General features: G+C 46.9%; 9 protein-coding genes across 9 annotated transcripts; 5 read left to right on the top strand and 4 right to left on the bottom strand.

Annotated features, from left to right (window-relative positions):
• The first annotated feature begins 68 nt into the window (after positions 1-68).
• SJAG_01696 (translation release factor class II eRF3) lies at positions 69-2,286 on the top strand. The gene is made up of 2 exons (XM_002172905.2): positions 69-293; positions 352-2,286. Exons 1-2 carry the CDS (start codon positions 146-148, stop codon positions 2,193-2,195), a joined length of 1,992 nt encoding a protein of 663 aa, XP_002172941.1. The 5' UTR covers positions 69-145; the 3' UTR covers positions 2,196-2,286.
• A 163-nt stretch (positions 2,287-2,449) lies between these two features.
• SJAG_01697 (SNARE binding protein Sec1) lies at positions 2,450-5,117 on the top strand. The gene is made up of 3 exons (XM_002172906.2): positions 2,450-2,638; positions 2,678-2,715; positions 2,920-5,117. Exons 1-3 carry the CDS (start codon positions 2,611-2,613, stop codon positions 4,966-4,968), a joined length of 2,115 nt encoding a protein of 704 aa, XP_002172942.1. The 5' UTR covers positions 2,450-2,610; the 3' UTR covers positions 4,969-5,117.
• Positions 5,118-5,120: 3 nt separating this feature from the next.
• On the bottom strand, positions 5,121-6,374 carry SJAG_01698 (single-stranded DNA binding protein Ssb2). Its single transcript, XM_002172907.2, has 3 exons — positions 6,132-6,374; positions 5,369-6,046; positions 5,121-5,293 (listed from the first exon to the last, which is right to left on the bottom strand). The coding sequence occupies exons 1-3, from the start codon at positions 6,249-6,251 to the stop codon at positions 5,267-5,269; spliced, it is 825 nt and encodes a 274-aa protein (XP_002172943.1). The 5' UTR covers positions 6,252-6,374; the 3' UTR covers positions 5,121-5,266.
• A 1,379-nt stretch (positions 6,375-7,753) lies between these two features.
• On the bottom strand, positions 7,754-8,973 carry SJAG_01699 (G-protein coupled receptor Git3; the record flags this gene model as incomplete). Its single annotated transcript, XM_002172908.1, has 2 exons — positions 7,754-8,420; positions 8,468-8,973. 2 exons carry the CDS (start codon positions 8,971-8,973, stop codon positions 7,754-7,756), a joined length of 1,173 nt encoding a protein of 390 aa, XP_002172944.1.
• A 1,225-nt stretch (positions 8,974-10,198) lies between these two features.
• On the bottom strand, positions 10,199-10,567 carry SJAG_01701 (hypothetical protein; the record flags this gene model as incomplete). Its single annotated transcript, XM_002172909.1, has 1 exon — positions 10,199-10,567. One exon carries the CDS (start codon positions 10,565-10,567, stop codon positions 10,199-10,201), a length of 369 nt encoding a protein of 122 aa, XP_002172945.1.
• A 1,941-nt stretch (positions 10,568-12,508) lies between these two features.
• SJAG_01702 (3',5'-bisphosphate nucleotidase/inositol-1,4- bisphosphate 1-phosphatase) lies at positions 12,509-13,924 on the top strand. Its single transcript, XM_002172910.2, has one exon. The coding sequence runs from the start codon at positions 12,577-12,579 to the stop codon at positions 13,633-13,635; it is 1,059 nt and encodes a 352-aa protein (XP_002172946.1). The 5' UTR covers positions 12,509-12,576; the 3' UTR covers positions 13,636-13,924.
• Positions 13,925-14,028: 104 nt separating this feature from the next.
• On the top strand, positions 14,029-15,003 carry SJAG_05243 (RNA export factor Rsm1; the record flags this gene model as incomplete). The annotated part of the gene is made up of 1 exon (XM_002172911.1): positions 14,029-15,003. The coding sequence occupies one exon, from the start codon at positions 14,029-14,031 to the stop codon at positions 15,001-15,003; it is 975 nt and encodes a 324-aa protein (XP_002172947.1).
• Positions 15,004-15,005: 2 nt separating this feature from the next.
• On the bottom strand, positions 15,006-16,199 carry SJAG_01703 (TORC1 subunit Tco89; the record flags this gene model as incomplete). The annotated part of the gene is made up of 1 exon (XM_002172912.2): positions 15,006-16,199. One exon carries the CDS (start codon positions 16,197-16,199, stop codon positions 15,006-15,008), a length of 1,194 nt encoding a protein of 397 aa, XP_002172948.2.
• Positions 16,200-16,664: 465 nt separating this feature from the next.
• On the top strand, positions 16,665-17,015 carry SJAG_05244 (ribosomal protein subunit L37; the record flags this gene model as incomplete). Its single annotated transcript, XM_002172913.1, has 1 exon — positions 16,665-17,015. One exon carries the CDS (start codon positions 16,665-16,667, stop codon positions 17,013-17,015), a length of 351 nt encoding a protein of 116 aa, XP_002172949.1.
• Between the last annotated feature and the right edge of the window lie 10 nt (positions 17,016-17,025).

The raw sequence follows: 17,025 nt of genomic DNA on the forward strand, positions 1-17,025 counted from the left end.
ATTGTGATTGGATAAAACACCATTTCACGTGTCTCGCTAACTTGCACGTGCGTTCCTTTTTTCACCACCACAAAAACCACAATTCTTTCACAAATCGTAACGATTCCTTTTCCCAGCACCACCTGTTTGGGACGAATCTGACACAATGGCTAGCCAAAACAAGCAGAATGAAGTTGACGAAAAGTTGGCCAAGCAGACTTCCAAATTAAACATGTCTGCTAAGGCTCCTTCTTTCTCTCCATCGGCTTCTTCGTTTACGCCGTCGGCACCTGTTTTTACTCCTTCTTTCCAAAGTACGTAGTTAGTCTGTAAATTCTGTTTATAAGTAAGAGGCTAACGTAATTCTTTTAGGAGCTCCTGCTGCGAATGCTGGTTACACTGGAGGCGTTCCCTCTGGCTACAGTCAATATGTCCAGGGTGGAAACGGATATCAAGCTGGTGGCTACCAACAATTCTATCAGCAACCCGGCTCTGGTGTTTCTGAGAACAGAACTCGTGTGGCCGATTTCTCGAAAAAGAAGTCTTTCGTGCCTCCTAAGCCAGCTCTTCCTAAAGGAAAGGTTCTTTCCATTGGCGGCGGTGCCAAGGCCGGTAAACCTGTAACTATCTCTATCGGTGGTAAGGCTGCTGCTCCTGCTGCCAAGGAAGCTGCTACTAAGCCTGTTGCCGAAGCTGCTTCCAAGACGGCTTCCGAGACTGCTCCTGCTAAGCCGGAGGTTAAGGAGACTGCCGCTCCTAAGGAAGCTGCTACGCCTGTAAAGGAGACTCCCAAGGCCTCTTCTTCCCCCAAGTCTGCTGCTGAAACCGCCGCTCCCTCCAAGCCCTCAAAGAAGGCAGAGCCCGTGGAGACTGCTCCTGCTGAGAATTTGCAAGAGGAAGTTGACAGTGAAGTTCTCCAGGAAATGTACGGTAAGGAGCATGTCAACATTGTCTTCATTGGACACGTCGATGCCGGTAAATCCACCTTGGGCGGTAACATTCTTTATCTCACTGGTATGGTCGATAAGCGTACTATGGAGAAGATTGAGAAGGAAGCCAAGGATGCCGGTAAGGAAAGTTGGTATCTTTCTTGGGCTTTGGACATGACCGCCGAGGAGCGTGAAAAGGGTAAGACAGTCGAAGTTGGTCGTGGTTACTTCGAGACTGAGCACCGTCGTTTCAGTCTGTTGGATGCTCCCGGTCATAAGGGTTATGTCACCAACATGATTAACGGTGCTTCTCAAGCTGATATCGGTGTCTTGGTTATTTCTGCTCGTAAGGGTGAGTTTGAAGCCGGTTTCGAGCGTGGTGGTCAAACCCGTGAGCACGCCGTTTTGGCTCGTACTCAAGGTATTAACCATCTTGTCGTTGTCATCAACAAGATGGACGAGCCTAGTGTGAAATGGTCCGAGGAGCGGTACAAGGAGTGTGTCGACAAGCTTAGTGTTTTCTTGCGCCGTGTTGCCGGTTACAACCCCAAGACGGACATTATGTTCATGCCCGTTTCGGCCTACACCGGTCAAAACGTAAAGGACCGTGTTCCGGCTTCTATTTGCAAGTGGTACAACGGCCCTTCTTTGCTCGAGTACCTTGATACGATGAACCGTCTGGAGCGTAAGGTAAACGCTCCCTTCATCATGCCCATTGCTTCGAAGTACAAGGATCTGGGTACCATTTTGGAAGGAAAAATCGAGGCTGGTTCCGTGAAGAAGAATGCTCAAGTGATTGTTATGCCCACCCGTGAGCCTCTCGAGGTCACGGGTATTTACGACGAAGCTGACAACGAGTTGCCTTCTTCCATTTGTGGTGACCAGGTGCGTCTCAAGGTGAAGGGTGATGACTCGGACATTCAAGCCGGTTACGTCTTGACCTCGGCTAAGAACCCTGTGCATGCTACTACTCGCTTTGTTGCACAAATTGCCATCTTGGAGCTTCAGTCTCTCTTGACTACAGGTTACACTTGTATCATGCACATTCACACTGCTGTTGAGGAGGTGTCATTCTCCAAGCTTCTTCACAAATTGAACAAGACGAACCAACGTAGTAAGAAGCCTCCATTGTTCGCGACAAAGGGTATGAAAATTATTGCAGAACTTGAGACTCAAACTCCCGTTTGTATGGAGAAGTTCGAGGACTACCCCTACATGGGTCGTTTCACTCTCCGTGATCAAGGTACTACTGTTGCCGTCGGTAAAGTCATTGAAATCTTGGATTAGGTTTCTTCATAGTCGAATTTTGAAGCGTGTTTCTTTAGGTATTGAACGAAGTTTGAATTGTAGGGTGTGAAATATGATTGTGTGAAACAGGTTTTGTTCGGTTTCGTCAACGGAAGAAGAGTTACGTGTTTAATGCTGACAACGGCGTATCTCATTGCTTAATTATGAACGGAATTGTATATTTTCGACCTTCGCTTAATTCCGAGGGGTTTCCGGGGAAGCACCGGCATGATGGTGAGCCGCACCTCGGGCTAAACCAACTGTGTCAGTCAGACAACGCACACTTGGATATACCCATTGCGTTCGTTTTCACTTCGAAACTACTTTGAAAACTTACCAGAACGTGTAGTTTTTGTAATTATTAGTGGTATTTCTGGCGTGTTCATGCACGGAGAGCGTATTTCCATAGACAAACATGAGTCTCATAGAAATTCAGAAAGAACGTATGTAACTCTGTTAAGACACGCTCTGACCTTGGACAGTGTTTTTAAAGAAGATTAATTCTGTTGTTCCAGACAAGGTATGAATTAGTACACAGACGAATCTTAGTGTGTCTGTATTTGTTGCTTCTGTATCTCGGGGGATAGTAGTCCCATGACAGCAAGAACGTGGCATGAATGGGGTTATCGGTCGTTAGCATGCTGTGGACAACGTATTTCCCTTGTTGTTCATTGAGCTACAATGATTTTTTCTGTATGTTCAACATTCAACTAACAGTTTGCAGTGGAAAACGCTTGTCGTAGACAGACGAACGGCCGCAATTATCAATCACCTGTTCTCTATTCATTCATTACTGGAAAAGAAGATCACTGCTATTGAAATCCTAGAGAATGTCCGCACTCCAAACTCATCTTTTGACGTTTTGTACATATTAGAAGCACGAGATGAGCTCATTGATTGTATATTAAAAGATGATATGCATCCTAAAAAATATCCAGGCATTTACGTGTCTTTTGTGAACGAGGCAGAACGACGTTTTTTTGACAAACTCCAAAACTCATCTGTTGCGGATCGTTTGAAATGCGTTGACATCCTTCACTTGAACTTCATGGCGGTTGAGAAACAGGTTTTTGAGGTTCGTGATCGCTTCAGCAGCATGCGTCTTTATCATCCGTCTTGCAGTACCTTAGTACGACAAGAACTGTCTGATACAGCGAAAGATATATTGTCTGTTTGTTTGTCCCTGCGCATTCTCCCCACCATTCGTTGCTACTATCCGAAAGATGCACGTCATGACTCCAAGACTATGTCTTTCCTGCTGGCGCGAATGCTACAGGATCATATTGTCGAGTATCTTAGAGAACATCCTGACTACCTGTATTCGTCTACGAAGACGGTTTGTTTTATTGCTGATAGATCATTAGATACGTTCAGTCCGTTCCTTCATGAATTCACATACCAAGCCATGGTGCACGACTTACTAAAGTCAAAGAATGGCAAGTATGAGTTTACCATTGAAGGACCTAATGGCAAGGAAACTTGCGAAGGATCGCTTTCCGACGATGACCCCATCTACTGTTCTATCCGTCATCTTCATATGCGTGATGCGATTGAAAAGCTGATGGTTGACTTTAATAAGTTTTGCCAGGAACACACATTGTTTATCGACAAGTCGCATGCAACTTCTCTGAATGATATGAGAACCATGCTTGCTGATTTGTCAGAGTTTCAGGAAACTCGTGACGCCTTTTCTCTTCACCTGTCTCTGGCCCAAGATTGTATGAGTATGTTTGATAAAAAGAAACTGGCTGCGGTGGCATCTATTGAACAGGATCTCGCTACTGGACGTGATACAGAAGGAAAGACGCCACGTTCCGTTCTCCAAGCCATGGTTCCCTTACTTGACGAACCGTTCATGAGTGCGGAAGACAAGACTCGTTTGCTTGCCTTGTACATTATGTTCAGAGATGGAGTCATTTCTCAGGATTTTGATCGATTAATTCGACATGCAAACATTCCCGGACGCTACGTTACATTCTTACGCAATTTGGAACATCTGGGTGCGCGTATAATAAAAAGCAATCTCTCGGAGAAGAGTTTAAAGCGGAAGCACACAGCTGTTTACACCGAAGCAAATGAGACTACATACGAACTCTCAAGATTTATTCCACGGCTGAAGCAGGTTGTTCAAGAACTGCTTGAAGACAAATTGGATGAAGATTTGTTCCCTATTATTTATACACCCGAAACTGGTAACGGAAGACTGGGTCGTAACGGTCCTACTACATTACGCAGTTCAAGACCTTCTTGGACGCGTGCACGCACACAAGTACATACAACCCAACGGGATAACTGTTTGGTATTCATTGCGGGAGGCCTTACGTACAGTGAGGTGCGTTCTTGTTATGAACTTTCAGACAGTTTTGAGAAGAATGTTTATATTGGAAGCACGATGTGTCGTACACCGTGCGAATGGATGGATTTCTTCTCGCGTATTACATTACCCAAGGAAGAAGTACGTTTGTTTGATGAGCAAACCAAGAACATTCCTTGTTTGCAAGCACCCATAGCCGAGTCACCAGTTTCATCACCATTGGGTTTAGAAGTTAGCAGAAAACCTTTGCCAGCGTCTCGCCCATTCGACTCTTTAGAATCATCTTCAAAACCCAAGACAAAGGAAGAGAAGAAGCGTGAAAAGAAGAAGGAGAAAGAAAGGGAGAAGAAGGAGAAGGAGAAGAGTAAGGGCAAGCACAAGAAACTTGATTTCTTCTCTAGCAGCAAAGACAAATCCAAGTCAGATGGACACAAGAAGAAACACTTTGGGGTATTTTAATTATTCTCCGCTAATGCATCGCAATGCTCTTAACACTGACGATTTAATTCACGAGTCCAGTAAACCTGATACCCAACACATCTCATACACATACTTATATATACATACATACAAACATAATCTCATTTAAAAAATGGAAGAGAAAAAAAAGAGAGAGAGAGAGAGAAAGAGGAGGCCGAGGCGCGGGTATCATCAGGCGGGGAACAGGCATGCAACACGCATTATGTGTGCGAAGGGACAGTTTTGAATTGTGTGGTGCACTGTATGCGTAAAGATTCACTCAACGACGACGTTTTGCTTATTGATCTTGTAAGACGCTCTTGAACTGTGTTCAAAGTTAGTAGAAAGATACGAAGAAATCAAGGTAACACCGGAAGCCGTTAGAAACGGTGACACGTACGTGGTTTTCGTCAATGGTTGTGTAAATGATGCCTTCTTGCATCAAAAACTCCGTCACGGCATTGACATCAATACCGGGACCAACAGCCTGAGTTAATTGACGAAGGTGAACGCCTTCGTTAGTTTCAGGAGCATTATGAATGGCATGCATAACGGCGAGCTGAGCTGGTGTCAGTGAATATTCAGCAAGTTTTTGTTCGAGAGAGTCCCCGACAGCACCCGTGCCGTTTGCACCATAGCTAGTAGTGCCTGCGGCACCGGCTTGCTCGATAGAACCAGCTGGTGGTTTCCGGGTGAAGTAAAGATGGACTGCAATGGTCTCAAGAATGTGAAAGTGAACCTCGTTAGGATCCTTAATGGTTCGGATGTGTTGGGACGCAATATAAATTTTCTCTGAAAACACCTTGATACTACCGTACACACGAACATATGTATCAGTACTCAAATCCGACATGCCCTCAACATGCTCCCAATGACGGACCTCAATAAGACCAGTTCCATCTTCCACCTGGTATGTGGTGTTTGTTGTTTGGGCATGAATGTTTCTTAAGACACCCACAATCGTAATCTGGCCAACTTCAACACCGTCAATCTTGAAGTCTGCGTCTGCATGAACTTGAGTAGCGTCCAAAATTTGCTTAATCGTCACGGGACGTAGTTTATTTCCTGCTCCTTGTTGCTGAACGTGTCAGTAAAGTCTCATAGCACCAATAAAAAAAAAAGACTGCTTTAAAACCACAGTCAATTTCACGAATAACTCATACACGGTCGACACTGGGTTGACTAGCACCGTCATATTCACCAAACCCTCCAGCACCCATTCCTGGAGAAAAGGTCGCATTAAAGTTATTGAACCCTTGCTTTCCATAAGCATCGTAAGCCATTTTCGTAGGTCTTTTAGAAGCAGAGAGACAGTTGTTGCTGTTTTATGATGGGACCCAGAAGTCTTTGGGTCTTGTCGACTTTGTGTGTTGTGGTGGTGAGTTATTCGAGGGGAAACGTAGTTACGGCCACACAAAAAAAAAACTGGAAGGTGCGAATAACAATGAGGTACATGAAAAGGAGATGCGGTTAGCCCTTGGGAGCAGCCTGTTTTGTCTCTTTCAGCGTGTATTTTGTGAATTGCGATTTAATTGAAGTTGGTAAATATAAAAATTAAAGTATTTGTTAAGCGAGCGCTAAGTGCACATTGATGATTAGTTACAGAGTTCTACATGTACTGCTAGTTCTTACTAGTAACTAACTCGGTATGTGTAGATTGGTTTACGTAGTCAAGTCATTTCTTACGATTTTTATAGAACTCATTAACCCAAACAATATCATGTAAAAAAACAAGTTTTCATTATACACTTAGACTGTTGCGACAATTTATCCATCCATTCTTCCGTATGACAGGAAATGTTTCGCTTTTCGCTTCCTAGTACTCAAATGTCAAACAAGACAATTTCCGTGGTGCCACCACAACGTACTTGTGAACAACTTACTACATCCATTGGTTTTGCTTCTGCAATGTATTTTATTATTACATGAATAATATACTCAGTAATGTGATTCGGGGGGGGGGGGGAGAAAACGCGCTTGCCTGTAACAATAACTACTTAAAGCAATGTTATGTAACGAGTGTAAGTCCATGAACAATGCAGAAGTGTACACTTTAAACCTTTTGAGGCGTCAGAGCAAGAGGACATGAGCTCTCATCGACAGAAAGTTCAATCTTCACTTAGTCATCAGTTCATGTTAATCGTCCCATTCTGTTAGACGTATGTTCTATATGTCATACAGATACCTAGTCATTCTTTGATTTTAACTTAAACTGTTATTTCGTAATAAGAGGGAAAAAAAGAAGAAAAATCGCAAGCTGCGAGAAAAAATATGTAAAAAGGAAGGGACGATAAGTTAACAAATAGAACAGAAATAGGACGAGATGATGTTCACAGGCAAGAGCGAGTGTTATATAAAAAGAACATTCATAAATTGGGGAGGGGGTAAACGGAGTGGGGAAAACCTGAATTTGGAAAGGAGGGCGTGGACCCGTTGCCTGCGGGTCTCACAATACACTTCGCTTTTTAACGTACGCCTTCTCGTAATGAAAAGGAATATGCATACGAAAAGCTCTGTGACGAAAGGAGTACGGAAAAGGGGAAACGAGATGTGTTGGAAGGAGAGACGAGAGTTGAAGAAACAATTGTATCTTGGCAAACAAGCTCTAGTTTCCTTGATGAGGAGAGCACGAGAAGTGCAACAGGGGGAAAATGGGACAATGAGGACGGAGGAAGGGAACGACAAGAGCCGGATAAAAAAAACGGCATAGCACATAAAACGAATCTAGGCACAGACAAACCACACCATCGGTCTAGCTTAAATGCACAACACATAAAAACACAATTCAGTTTCGTTCAGAGTTTATCGAGTGCCGTCGTTGTCGACGCTTGTCGATGATGTGTTGAGTTTTGCTCCATACAAACCAGATAAAGTCACAAAGGAGCAAAAAAAGGGTGACACAGTTGTCCGAGAAAACTGCTACAAAGGCAAAGTTCTTGCACGCGCCAACGCATTGATTGCGTCTAGTGAGGACGGCAATCATTTGAAGCTGAGGCAAGAGCCACATAATGCTGAAAACGACTGGATATGCAAAGAGAAACTTTGACTGACGGAGGATGTCGCGTCGATGCTGGTATAAAGGGTCGTGATGATAGTAGTCACCGAGCAGTTCGGGATTTGTATAACCTGCCGATGGATTAACAGAAATATCTGCTTCAATAGCAGCCATGGATACAGACGAAGAAGAGCTGACCCCTTGGTACGTAGCCGACGATCCAGTGTTGCCGGAAGGCGACGAACTCTCGTTGTTTTGCAGTTGATCCTCAAGACTCCGGTCGAACTGTTCGAGTGCCGTGATGTGTTGGTTTGTATCGCGTTTAAAGCGCCGGATGCTTTTGCGGATGGAAAGGAACATACAGGTGTGGATGATAAGGATAAAGAGACTTAAACAGTAGTCAATAGACCAATTAAAACCAAACATCCAACGCACGGGCCGTAAAGGAAGAAAACATCTGTATTGTGTTAGAATGGAGCAGGGTGGGAAGGAAATCACACATACCTCGTTTGAAGGTTAACATAAGTGTTCGTTCGGTTTACGAACGTTAGACCTCCAAGGCCAAAGGGAAGAATGAAGGAGAGCGCAAATACCCACCAACGGTACGGATAGAGGCCGATGTTGTTCGACGTGATATTCTTTTTCGAAAGTACCACAAGCGCATTGTGAAGGACCACGATGAAAATCCAATAGTCTGTCATGCGCACGAACACAAAGAGGAAGAACCCAATGGTGAAGCAACGCCATTTGGGAACAAAATATAGCAGATGATTAATGGTTATACTCGGGTGTATAATCTGCACTATGGAGCGAAAAAACAGCGTGGTGAAAAGCGCTATAAGGATGTGATCCCTAAAGTACCGTTCGCGCTGTCGTACCCGATAGACAACTGTGCCGAAGCTAAACAAGACGGACACAGAGGACGCAACAATAACCATGATACGTAAGTTTTTCAACTCACGCAGGCTGAGAACCAGGATATCACCGGTGTATGTAGGGTCGTAAGACATTGCATGCGTACCGGTGAGCAGAATTCATTATTCCCAGCAAATTGGGTTGCACTGACAGAGAAGCAAGCAAGCGTGCGGCAAGACGTATTTAAACAATCGTCGCAAATGAAACCACACAAATAAAACAACTGTAGGAGCACCGTCTCTCACAAACCGGTGAAGACGCACGACAAAACGGAAAACGTCGGCCCTTCAATAAGACAAAACGAACAGTCCTAACGTCGCCGCCGAAAACACGCGGCCACCGTGACAAAACAATCACCGACCGGCGTGTGTTGTCTCTAGAAACTGTCGTAACAACCAAGTTCTAGTCCACAAAGCAGTGGTGTCGGCTTTTGAGCTCTCGCACAAAAGCGCTAAGCGTCGATACGGCACCGTTCCACGTGTCAAACGGTCAGTAGCAGAAAGACACCAAAAGGGACTATGTATGTCCGTCACTCGTTTTTCTGTTCTCTCTAGGACTGGGACAGTCGAGCAGGAAGAAGTGAACGATGCGCCAGGAACGTGGAGGACACACTGAACAAACGAAAAAAGAATCAGACGGCGTTACCGTTAGTCACAATTTGTACGGCGACGCGTTGACGTTTGCCTTACATAAGGTTTGTGGTGATTCCCAAACAACGAGTGGGGTAGTCGGTGGAGCAGACAAGCGCGTCATATCAGTGATCGCTGACAGGACGGAAGCAACAATGAGGACCGCCAGCATAAAGAACGCATTAAGAAAAGTGCGTGTCGCACTAGAACTGCCGAGCAGCAAACAAATCACAGCCAGTCAGACTTCGTGCCGACATAGTGGTCCATGTGAAGACATAGGAGTAACCCCGCTCGGACCCCTTCAGCAACTGTTCTTGGGCGGCCGCCTGCCCAAAAATGGACACACGTCATACATACGCAATAGCAATCCTCGCTAGTTTCAATTCCGCGAACAGCCCCCTGGGAGGAGCCGCGGAGTGAAAAAGCGGGGTGGAAGGTCGCAGAAGGTTGATCAGCAGATTGCAAACTGCGTATCACGCAATGTCCGAGGACCGAGGAGTCCTCGTGCAAGTTTATAGGCGCGGAGAAGCGGCGCGATTGGCCACAGCGGGGTCAAGAATGCGGGGCTCAGAAGAACACAGAGAGAATTGTGTTCGCTGCAGCGTGTAAACGGGGATACAGAAGGGCCGTTAAATTTTTTTGCGTGCCACGCTGTACTGCAGTGGAGCACGCCAAAGCACCCTAATCCTCCCTAGGACGCATCGATAACCCGCTCAAGCTCCGTGCACAGTCGGACAAAGCAAGGGTCACGCAGATATAGCTGCAGCTTTTCACGCAGCGGACGATTGCCGGTGTCATCAGGGACCCCTGAAACGACCGCAGGGGATGAAATGGGAGGAGACGGAAGGGTAGGTAGTCGAAACGACTTCTGCATAAGCGGAGTGCAGGGTACGAGAGCAGGTGCAGTGGTTGGAAGATCGCGTTGTGACGGTGCAGCAGTGTCCAACTGAGACGATAACGACGACGGGAAAGCGGAAACCGAGGACGCCGGATGAACGGTTGTGTGCTCAGAAACGTCGACTGTGTCGGACGCAGGAACGAGCGAGTGGCAGCTCGCCATTCGGGCGCGTTTTGCGTCGGAGACGCAAGCAGCGTATTGCCGATGACCGGTACAGAGGGCTGCGAAGCGAGCACACGCGTCTGGCTCAACGGTGGTGTGGCATTCGCCGTGCTTGAAGCGCGTTTTTGCGAGTTCGACGCGGGTCTGGCTTCCTTGAAGCCAAGTCCGAGACTCTCGAGTTCTAGTTTGACGTTTAAGTAAATGACATCACTGGGAAAGCGCAATTGAAACCGCTTCAAAACCTTTTGCTGTGTTAGCGTGTCGATGTGTTGCGACCGCCGAATCGTATCGAGCGTTAGCGAGCGAAGAAGCGACGATGCGAAGTTAAAGTTATGCCCGACGCGTCGCGTTCGCCTTTCCGACAGTTCGCGTCGCAAAAAGCCGATGCGACGCGACCGCGACGAATATGCTTGTTGCGTACCCCATTGCTTAACGCCTTAAAATTAATGCATGGTGCTTCGAGCCAGCAGTACTAGACAGGGTTCTCCGGTGTTGGGGTTCTGTTTGTGCCATAAAATCAAACAGGTTAAGACTTTGCTGGGACGTTAGCTACGCAATTCGAGAAACACAGTCGTACGAGGAGCAGGTCGCCGCGTCGGACCTGCAAGAGTCCAGATGTGATGGAAAGTGTGTGAGTTGCGTCGCTGAAGTGGGACCAGGACAATGGTGCTGCACTGTTTCCAGACACAACGTTTGCAACTGAGTATTGGCTACAGGATAAACAGGCATCGAGGCAGACAGGAACTGACAATGGGGGGGGAGCCCTCTATATATGCTTAGTCAACGCGTGACGTCACGCGTTGGGTAGAGGCTTGTGGGGTAGGGAGCGTGAGGTGGGGAGGCAGTTCTTATACTTCAGCAGCAGCAGCAGTAGTAGTAGTAGGCAATTGCCTAAAACAAAGTGCAGATGGGGACGAGATGGTGAGGAGGGGAGCTGTAGAACTGTGTGGTGGCCGTGTAGTCGTTGTGTAGCACTTGTGTAGCACTCGTGGTGGTTGACAGTAACATAAACAAGGGGAGGGCGACGCAACGCCTCACTGTGGAGGAGCGCCTCGGCTGTTCTTGCTATAAATCGTGTCTAGTGTCTCCAGCACAAAGTCAGAGTTAGGAGGTCGATAGAGTTTGTCCGTAGGACCCTGAAGAATGCGTCGATGTCGGTTCGATAGGCTTTGCTCTTTTGTTCCGACGTGGTCGAAAACGAAGTTACGAAAACCGAGAAAGGGGGCAAGCAGCACTAAGTCAACTAGCGGAACTATTGAGTAAATTGGAGGAGGGGATTGAATGGATTGTCACCGTATGTACAAACGGATCAATTGATTAGCAAGGGAGTGGTTGGAAAGTTTCGGAGCGAGGGACTCGTATCTCGGAAGCCGAGTGTTTCTCTGTGAACAATTGCTGCAGCATGTCATTTGTGTTCACCTTTATGACTATGACTATGACTAGTTTCATTTATTCGTACAACCAATGAAAGAGGTTCTAAAAGCACTCGGCTACAGGCAATGTGAATGGACGGCCAAAGGTTTGAATTGGTGTGAGAGTAATTCAGCTTCAATACGTTTCTGAGAATTCAGCTTCAATACACTTCTAATTCCTCCCCACACCGTCCATACAATTCGTCTTCTTAGGAAGTACGGACATCGTATCGATTACAGTCGTAGTGGAAGTAGCATCTAGGGTTTATTTCGTAGTCAGACAGTAAAGAATTCCACAATGTATTCTTCTTCCAGCTGTCAAATCACCAACTGCATCACCTCTCCAGCTCATTTCACCGAGCGGAACTTTCAATCGGTGTTTTTGTGAACGATCTGCTCGTGTTCGCTCCCTCCTCCTTCTTCAGCTTCCTCACCCCTTGTCGCTTTTTCTTCCTCGACCCGCTACTTTTCCTTCCTTCTCCCCGTCCTCCTCATTCCCTGCTAGTATCACGTATTCCCACGCTGAGTCTCGTTCGGACTCACTAAACCATCTGTTTCCCTAAATTCTGCTTTTTTTCGCTTCCTCCATCTCCCGTCATGTCTTTCCAAAAAGAACTCGAAGTAGCCATTTCGGCAGTGCGTCGTGCCAGTTTCCTTACTGAAAAAGTCTTCAATGAGCTCGTTCAGCTCAGACAAAAGCACCAGAGTGGAGCAATTATCAAGAGCGACCAGTCGCCTGTAACGGTCGGCGACTTTGGCGCGCAGGCTGTGATTGCCGCGTTGTTGCACGATGCTTTTCCTCAGGACCCCATCGTTGGTGAGGAGAGTGCTGATTTCTTGCGTTCGAACGACGAGGTTTGCAACCAGGTCTGGTCTCTGGTCCAGGAGTCTACGAAACGCGCTTCCGAGTTCCCTGAGCTCGGTCGCATCGCGTCGAAGGAAGATATGTGCAACGCTATCGACCGCGGTTCCTATGTTGGAGGTCCCACCGGCCGTATGTGGTCCATTGATCCGATCGACGGCACAAAGGGTTTCCTTCGTGGCGATCAGTATGCGATCTGCCTCTCGCTGATCCAAGACGGTGTCCCTGTCGTCGGTGCGATTGGCTGCCCGAATCTGTACTGGGATGTCCCTGCGACTGCCGACGGCCGCCGCGGTCTTGTTATGGCTGCTGTTCGCAGCAGAGGCTGCTACCAGTACGAATTGCACAAGGACGGTTACGAGGGAGAGCGCGTTCAAATGCGTCCCGTCACTCGCTCCTCCGACGCTAAGTTCTGCGAAGGTGTCGAGCCCGGCCACTCTATGCAAGATACACAAGAACAGATTGCTCGCGAGCTCGGTATCACACTTGAGGCCACGCGTATGGATTCACAAGCCAAGTATGCCAGCCTTGCTCGCGGTGACGGCGACATCTATCTCCGTCTCCCTCGAAGCATGAAGTTTGAGGAGAAAATCTGGGACCATGCTGGAGGCTCTCTGCTTGTTCAAGAAGCCGGCGGCATTGTCGGCGACATGTTTGGCAAGCCTCTTGACTTTGGTCGTGGCCGTACCCTCAACCACAACCACGGCGTCATTGCTGCTGCCAAGGGCATCTACGAGCAAGTTATTGCCGCTACCAAAAAGGTCACCGGCAATGATCCCCAATTTGCTTTGTAGAAGAGGACTCATCGTGTCGGCTCGTTGTCGCCTCTTGCGCGGCTTGCGACAGTTATCTAGGATATGATTGGATGAAACGCGACACTTCTGTCGCAAAATGAAACTTAAAATTTTGCTATTGCTAACTAGCTAGTCAAGACTTCCTGCTAAATGCTGCACGTGGAATTGCGTGAAAGCAAGGAACGTGGATACTTCTGCACGTGTGTTGCCTACCAAGTTGTCTTGTAATGAATAGAGACGGTATCTAGCTAAAGAAACTCATGGCGTGTTGATTTGCTAAGCGAAAACCTTATTTTCTTGTAAGACAAATAAGCTTTTAAGTGCCGACGCGCCTTCGCTTAATTCAACTTCATTCGCGACTTGTGTTCCTCCCTCTCCCAAACACATTGTCAAATGGATAGTGAGTGCAACCGGTTTCTGTTGGAGCTGGACAACGTTCCAACTCATTTAGTACGCGCTTACGAATATGAAGTGCAAAAATCAGCGACCTTGTTTAATCCATGGAGCGCGGAACGCGTTTTGGAGCGATTGGCGACGTATCGCAACAAATGGAGCTTTCCAGAGGACGGACGACTTTCAGACCTGCTATGTAGCATGCACGGATGGACTTGTTCATCGCCAAACACGCTATTTTGTCGTTGGTGCGAAACGACTCGAGACGAGGCATATCTCTTAAGCACTATTGACCCAGAAGCACTACAAATTAATCACGAAAAGGTTTCCCCTCGACAACCCTCTCCTTCTTTAAAGAACATACACGCGTCTTCGTGTCCGTGGGCCGAAACATGCTGTGCAAGCAATGTTCTTCGGATTTATATACCTCTTGAACTTGCTCAATTACCAACTCGTTTTGAATCGTTTACAATGGAACGGGTAAATATTAGCGCTGTGAACGAAGCAGATGATTTATTTTGTGAGCAATTGTCTCACAAACTATCGCTTCACAAAGGTTTGGGTTGGCAGCAGCGTTTGATACTTGCCGTATTCGGCTGGAAACAAATCGCGACACGAGGCGATACAGACCAAGTTCTTGAATGCACCAAATGTCTTCGTCGGCTGGGTACGTGGAACTTCCGGGATCAACCACTCAACGTTATTTCTTGTCACAAATCGTATTGCCCCTACATTGCCGAAGAACACGATGGATTAAAAACTTGGCAGGTCCTGCTCGCCATTTATGGTTGCCGTCTGCAAATTCCTCTGCTGCTGGCGGAAAACGGAAAGGACGAAGAAACAAACGAGATGGAAGACGAAATTATAGATTATGGGGATGACAAAAACGAAGCGATGATGGAACGTTCGCTTATTGAGGGTGCGAATACTCTTCTTTCAGAGATTCCTACAGGAGAACTGTTTCTTCATCGCTGAGATCATTTCAAGAGTTGTAACTTATTCAGTCTTACTGACAAATCTTTCACAAGCGCGTCCATGTCGGAACCATGGGCACCGCCCTCCGCTGGTGTGTGAACTCTTGATAAGTCCAGCCGGCTGAGGCCCTCCAAGATGGTGTTCTGAAAACGAAATACATCACGTCTTTGATGTTGAATGGCGTCGCGTACCTGCCGCGACCGGGGGTACAGAAATTTGCGATCAACGGTGTCCGGTCCGCCTTCGTCTTCCAAAGCTTCAAACTGTGACTGGGCCCGCTGAATGAGGATCTTCTGTTGAGTTCGACTTGTGGGTGTACCCAAGTCGAAAAGCTGGTCGGCCGTCTTAGTAATACGATGGCCCAATCGGTGTCGGATCATCATTTCTGATAAATTTGAATCCGTTGGTGATGGATGATATCGCGAAGATAGACTCGTTTTTGTCGCCATGTCTGTGTTTGCTACGGATGCGGCATCATCCACTCCAGTTCTGTTGCCAGCTACATTCGTCTTTCCAGGTGTACCGTGATGGAGAATGCCTGCCGCCGTTGTCGTTACCGGCGTTGATGTTGGTAATTTCCTGGACGAACTTACAGCCACAGACGCTCCCTTTGTCGCGCCTGTCGTCGTTCCAGTTTCTCCTGTGGACAGTCCTTGAGTCCCTTCAACTGGGGGTGCAGTTGCTGTGGAGGCTGCTGCCGGCTCGGCTTCCGTTTTCGTTGTAATTGGTGCAGTTGCCGTTGATAAAGCCCCTGCATCTGAGTTTGCCTTGGTCACCGTCTTCTTGCCTTGTGTGGTTGAAGGCTGATTTGCTGTGCTTGCAGAAGCCGCTGTTCCTGTTGTGGAAATAGAATCAGCACGGCGAGAACGGTGTTCGACTGTACCACTAGATGTATGAACCCGATGTAGAGTTGGTCGACCCGATGTTTTGTTCATCTCTGACAATTGGACACTTGAAACGGGCCGTGAAGTCTCCTGTGCCTTCGATATCAACGGCGTCATTTTACCGAGACGATTTAAACGCGAATGACTTCCTACACGTCGCATTCTGCTATGAACAACAAAACTGCGTCTCCGCTCTTTCGTCGATTTTGAGCCAGTCCCATCTCCACCTCCTTCCGTACTAATTGTGGACGTGGATGTCTTTCTACTTAACGTTGGTTGCTCCATGCAGGGCAATTCAGCATCATGCCGCATTCACGACTGGTGGTGGAATCTTGGGCTTCGCTAAAGCTCCGTAAATGCTTTAACAGCGTCGTCAAGTGCATTTTATCATGGTGGTGGTGGTGAAAATATGCCCCCACATTTTCCCACACGCAGCACTCACCACCAAAAATGCTCCACCAAATTCGTGTTTTGACCGGTGCTTGTGATGTCCTAGCATTGGAAACTTGCTGAAGGAAAACGAAGCAGAATTTGATAAAGACAAAGAAGGTGCCAACAGTTTTTTAAGCGAACTGCAGTATTAAAAGTTTGCTCATAACTCGACTTTTTCTTTTTTTCTTCATCAGTCAATTGGTATAATCTCGTTTCCTCGTTTTCTCTTTTTCTTTCTCCATCATATTCCGGGATTAAACTAGTTCACTGAGAGAAAGTTATTTGTTGGTTGGACTATTCTTTCTATCTCTAATTATCCTCAATTTCTAAGTGTGTTTCACCACCATGTCCTTCCATTCGAAAATCTCGGCTCAAAGTCTACGATTGATGAGAAGTTTAAGAAATCTACGACTTGGAATTTGTGTGCAGGCGAGATTGTTTTCGCGAGCGGCTCCTTTGTTTCGGCCTCCAAGTTCCACTGTTGCTGGGACAATAATGAAGGGCTTGTCAATTCATAAAAATGAGCCAGACCCTGTTGCAAAAGAAGATAATGAGTATCCAGACTGGTTGTGGACGCTACTGGATGAAACGAAGCCTGTTTTGGAACCAACGGAAATCTGGAAGCAGCCGCCTTCTGTTCACCGGCGTGCCCGGAAACAAAGTATTCGCATGGAAAATTTGCGTCGGAAGACTTAAATCCTGTCAT

This window comes from Schizosaccharomyces japonicus (genome assembly GCF_000149845.2).
Source record: "Schizosaccharomyces japonicus yFS275 unplaced genomic scaffold supercont5.3, whole genome shotgun sequence".
In the NCBI taxonomy this organism is placed as follows: Eukaryota; Fungi; Ascomycota; class Schizosaccharomycetes; order Schizosaccharomycetales; family Schizosaccharomycetaceae; genus Schizosaccharomyces; species Schizosaccharomyces japonicus.

Excerpts from the sequence above, each read along its gene's own strand:
- SJAG_01698 (XM_002172907.2), bottom strand. The coding sequence starts at position 6,251 with ATGGCTTACGATGCTTATGGAAAGCAAGGGTTCAATAACTTTAATGCG. Across the intron at positions 6,047-6,131 it reads GTCAACCCAGTGTCGACCGT|CAACAAGGAGCAGGAAATAA; the intron begins GTATGAGTTATT and ends TGACACGTTCAG. Across the intron at positions 5,294-5,368 it reads CAACCATTGACGAAAACCAC|TTCAAGAGCGTCTTACAAGA; the intron begins GTACGTGTCACC and ends CTTTGAACACAG.
- SJAG_01702 (XM_002172910.2), top strand. The coding sequence starts at position 12,577 with ATGTCTTTCCAAAAAGAACTCGAAGTAGCCATTTCGGCAGTGCGTCGT.
- SJAG_01696 (XM_002172905.2), top strand. The coding sequence starts at position 146 with ATGGCTAGCCAAAACAAGCAGAATGAAGTTGACGAAAAGTTGGCCAAG. Across the intron at positions 294-351 it reads TTTTACTCCTTCTTTCCAAA|GAGCTCCTGCTGCGAATGCT; the intron begins GTACGTAGTTAG and ends TAATTCTTTTAG.
- SJAG_01697 (XM_002172906.2), top strand. The coding sequence starts at position 2,611 with ATGAGTCTCATAGAAATTCAGAAAGAAC. Across the intron at positions 2,639-2,677 it reads CATAGAAATTCAGAAAGAAC|TGTTTTTAAAGAAGATTAAT; the intron begins GTATGTAACTCT and ends GACCTTGGACAG. Across the intron at positions 2,716-2,919 it reads ATTCTGTTGTTCCAGACAAG|TGGAAAACGCTTGTCGTAGA; the intron begins GTATGAATTAGT and ends AACAGTTTGCAG.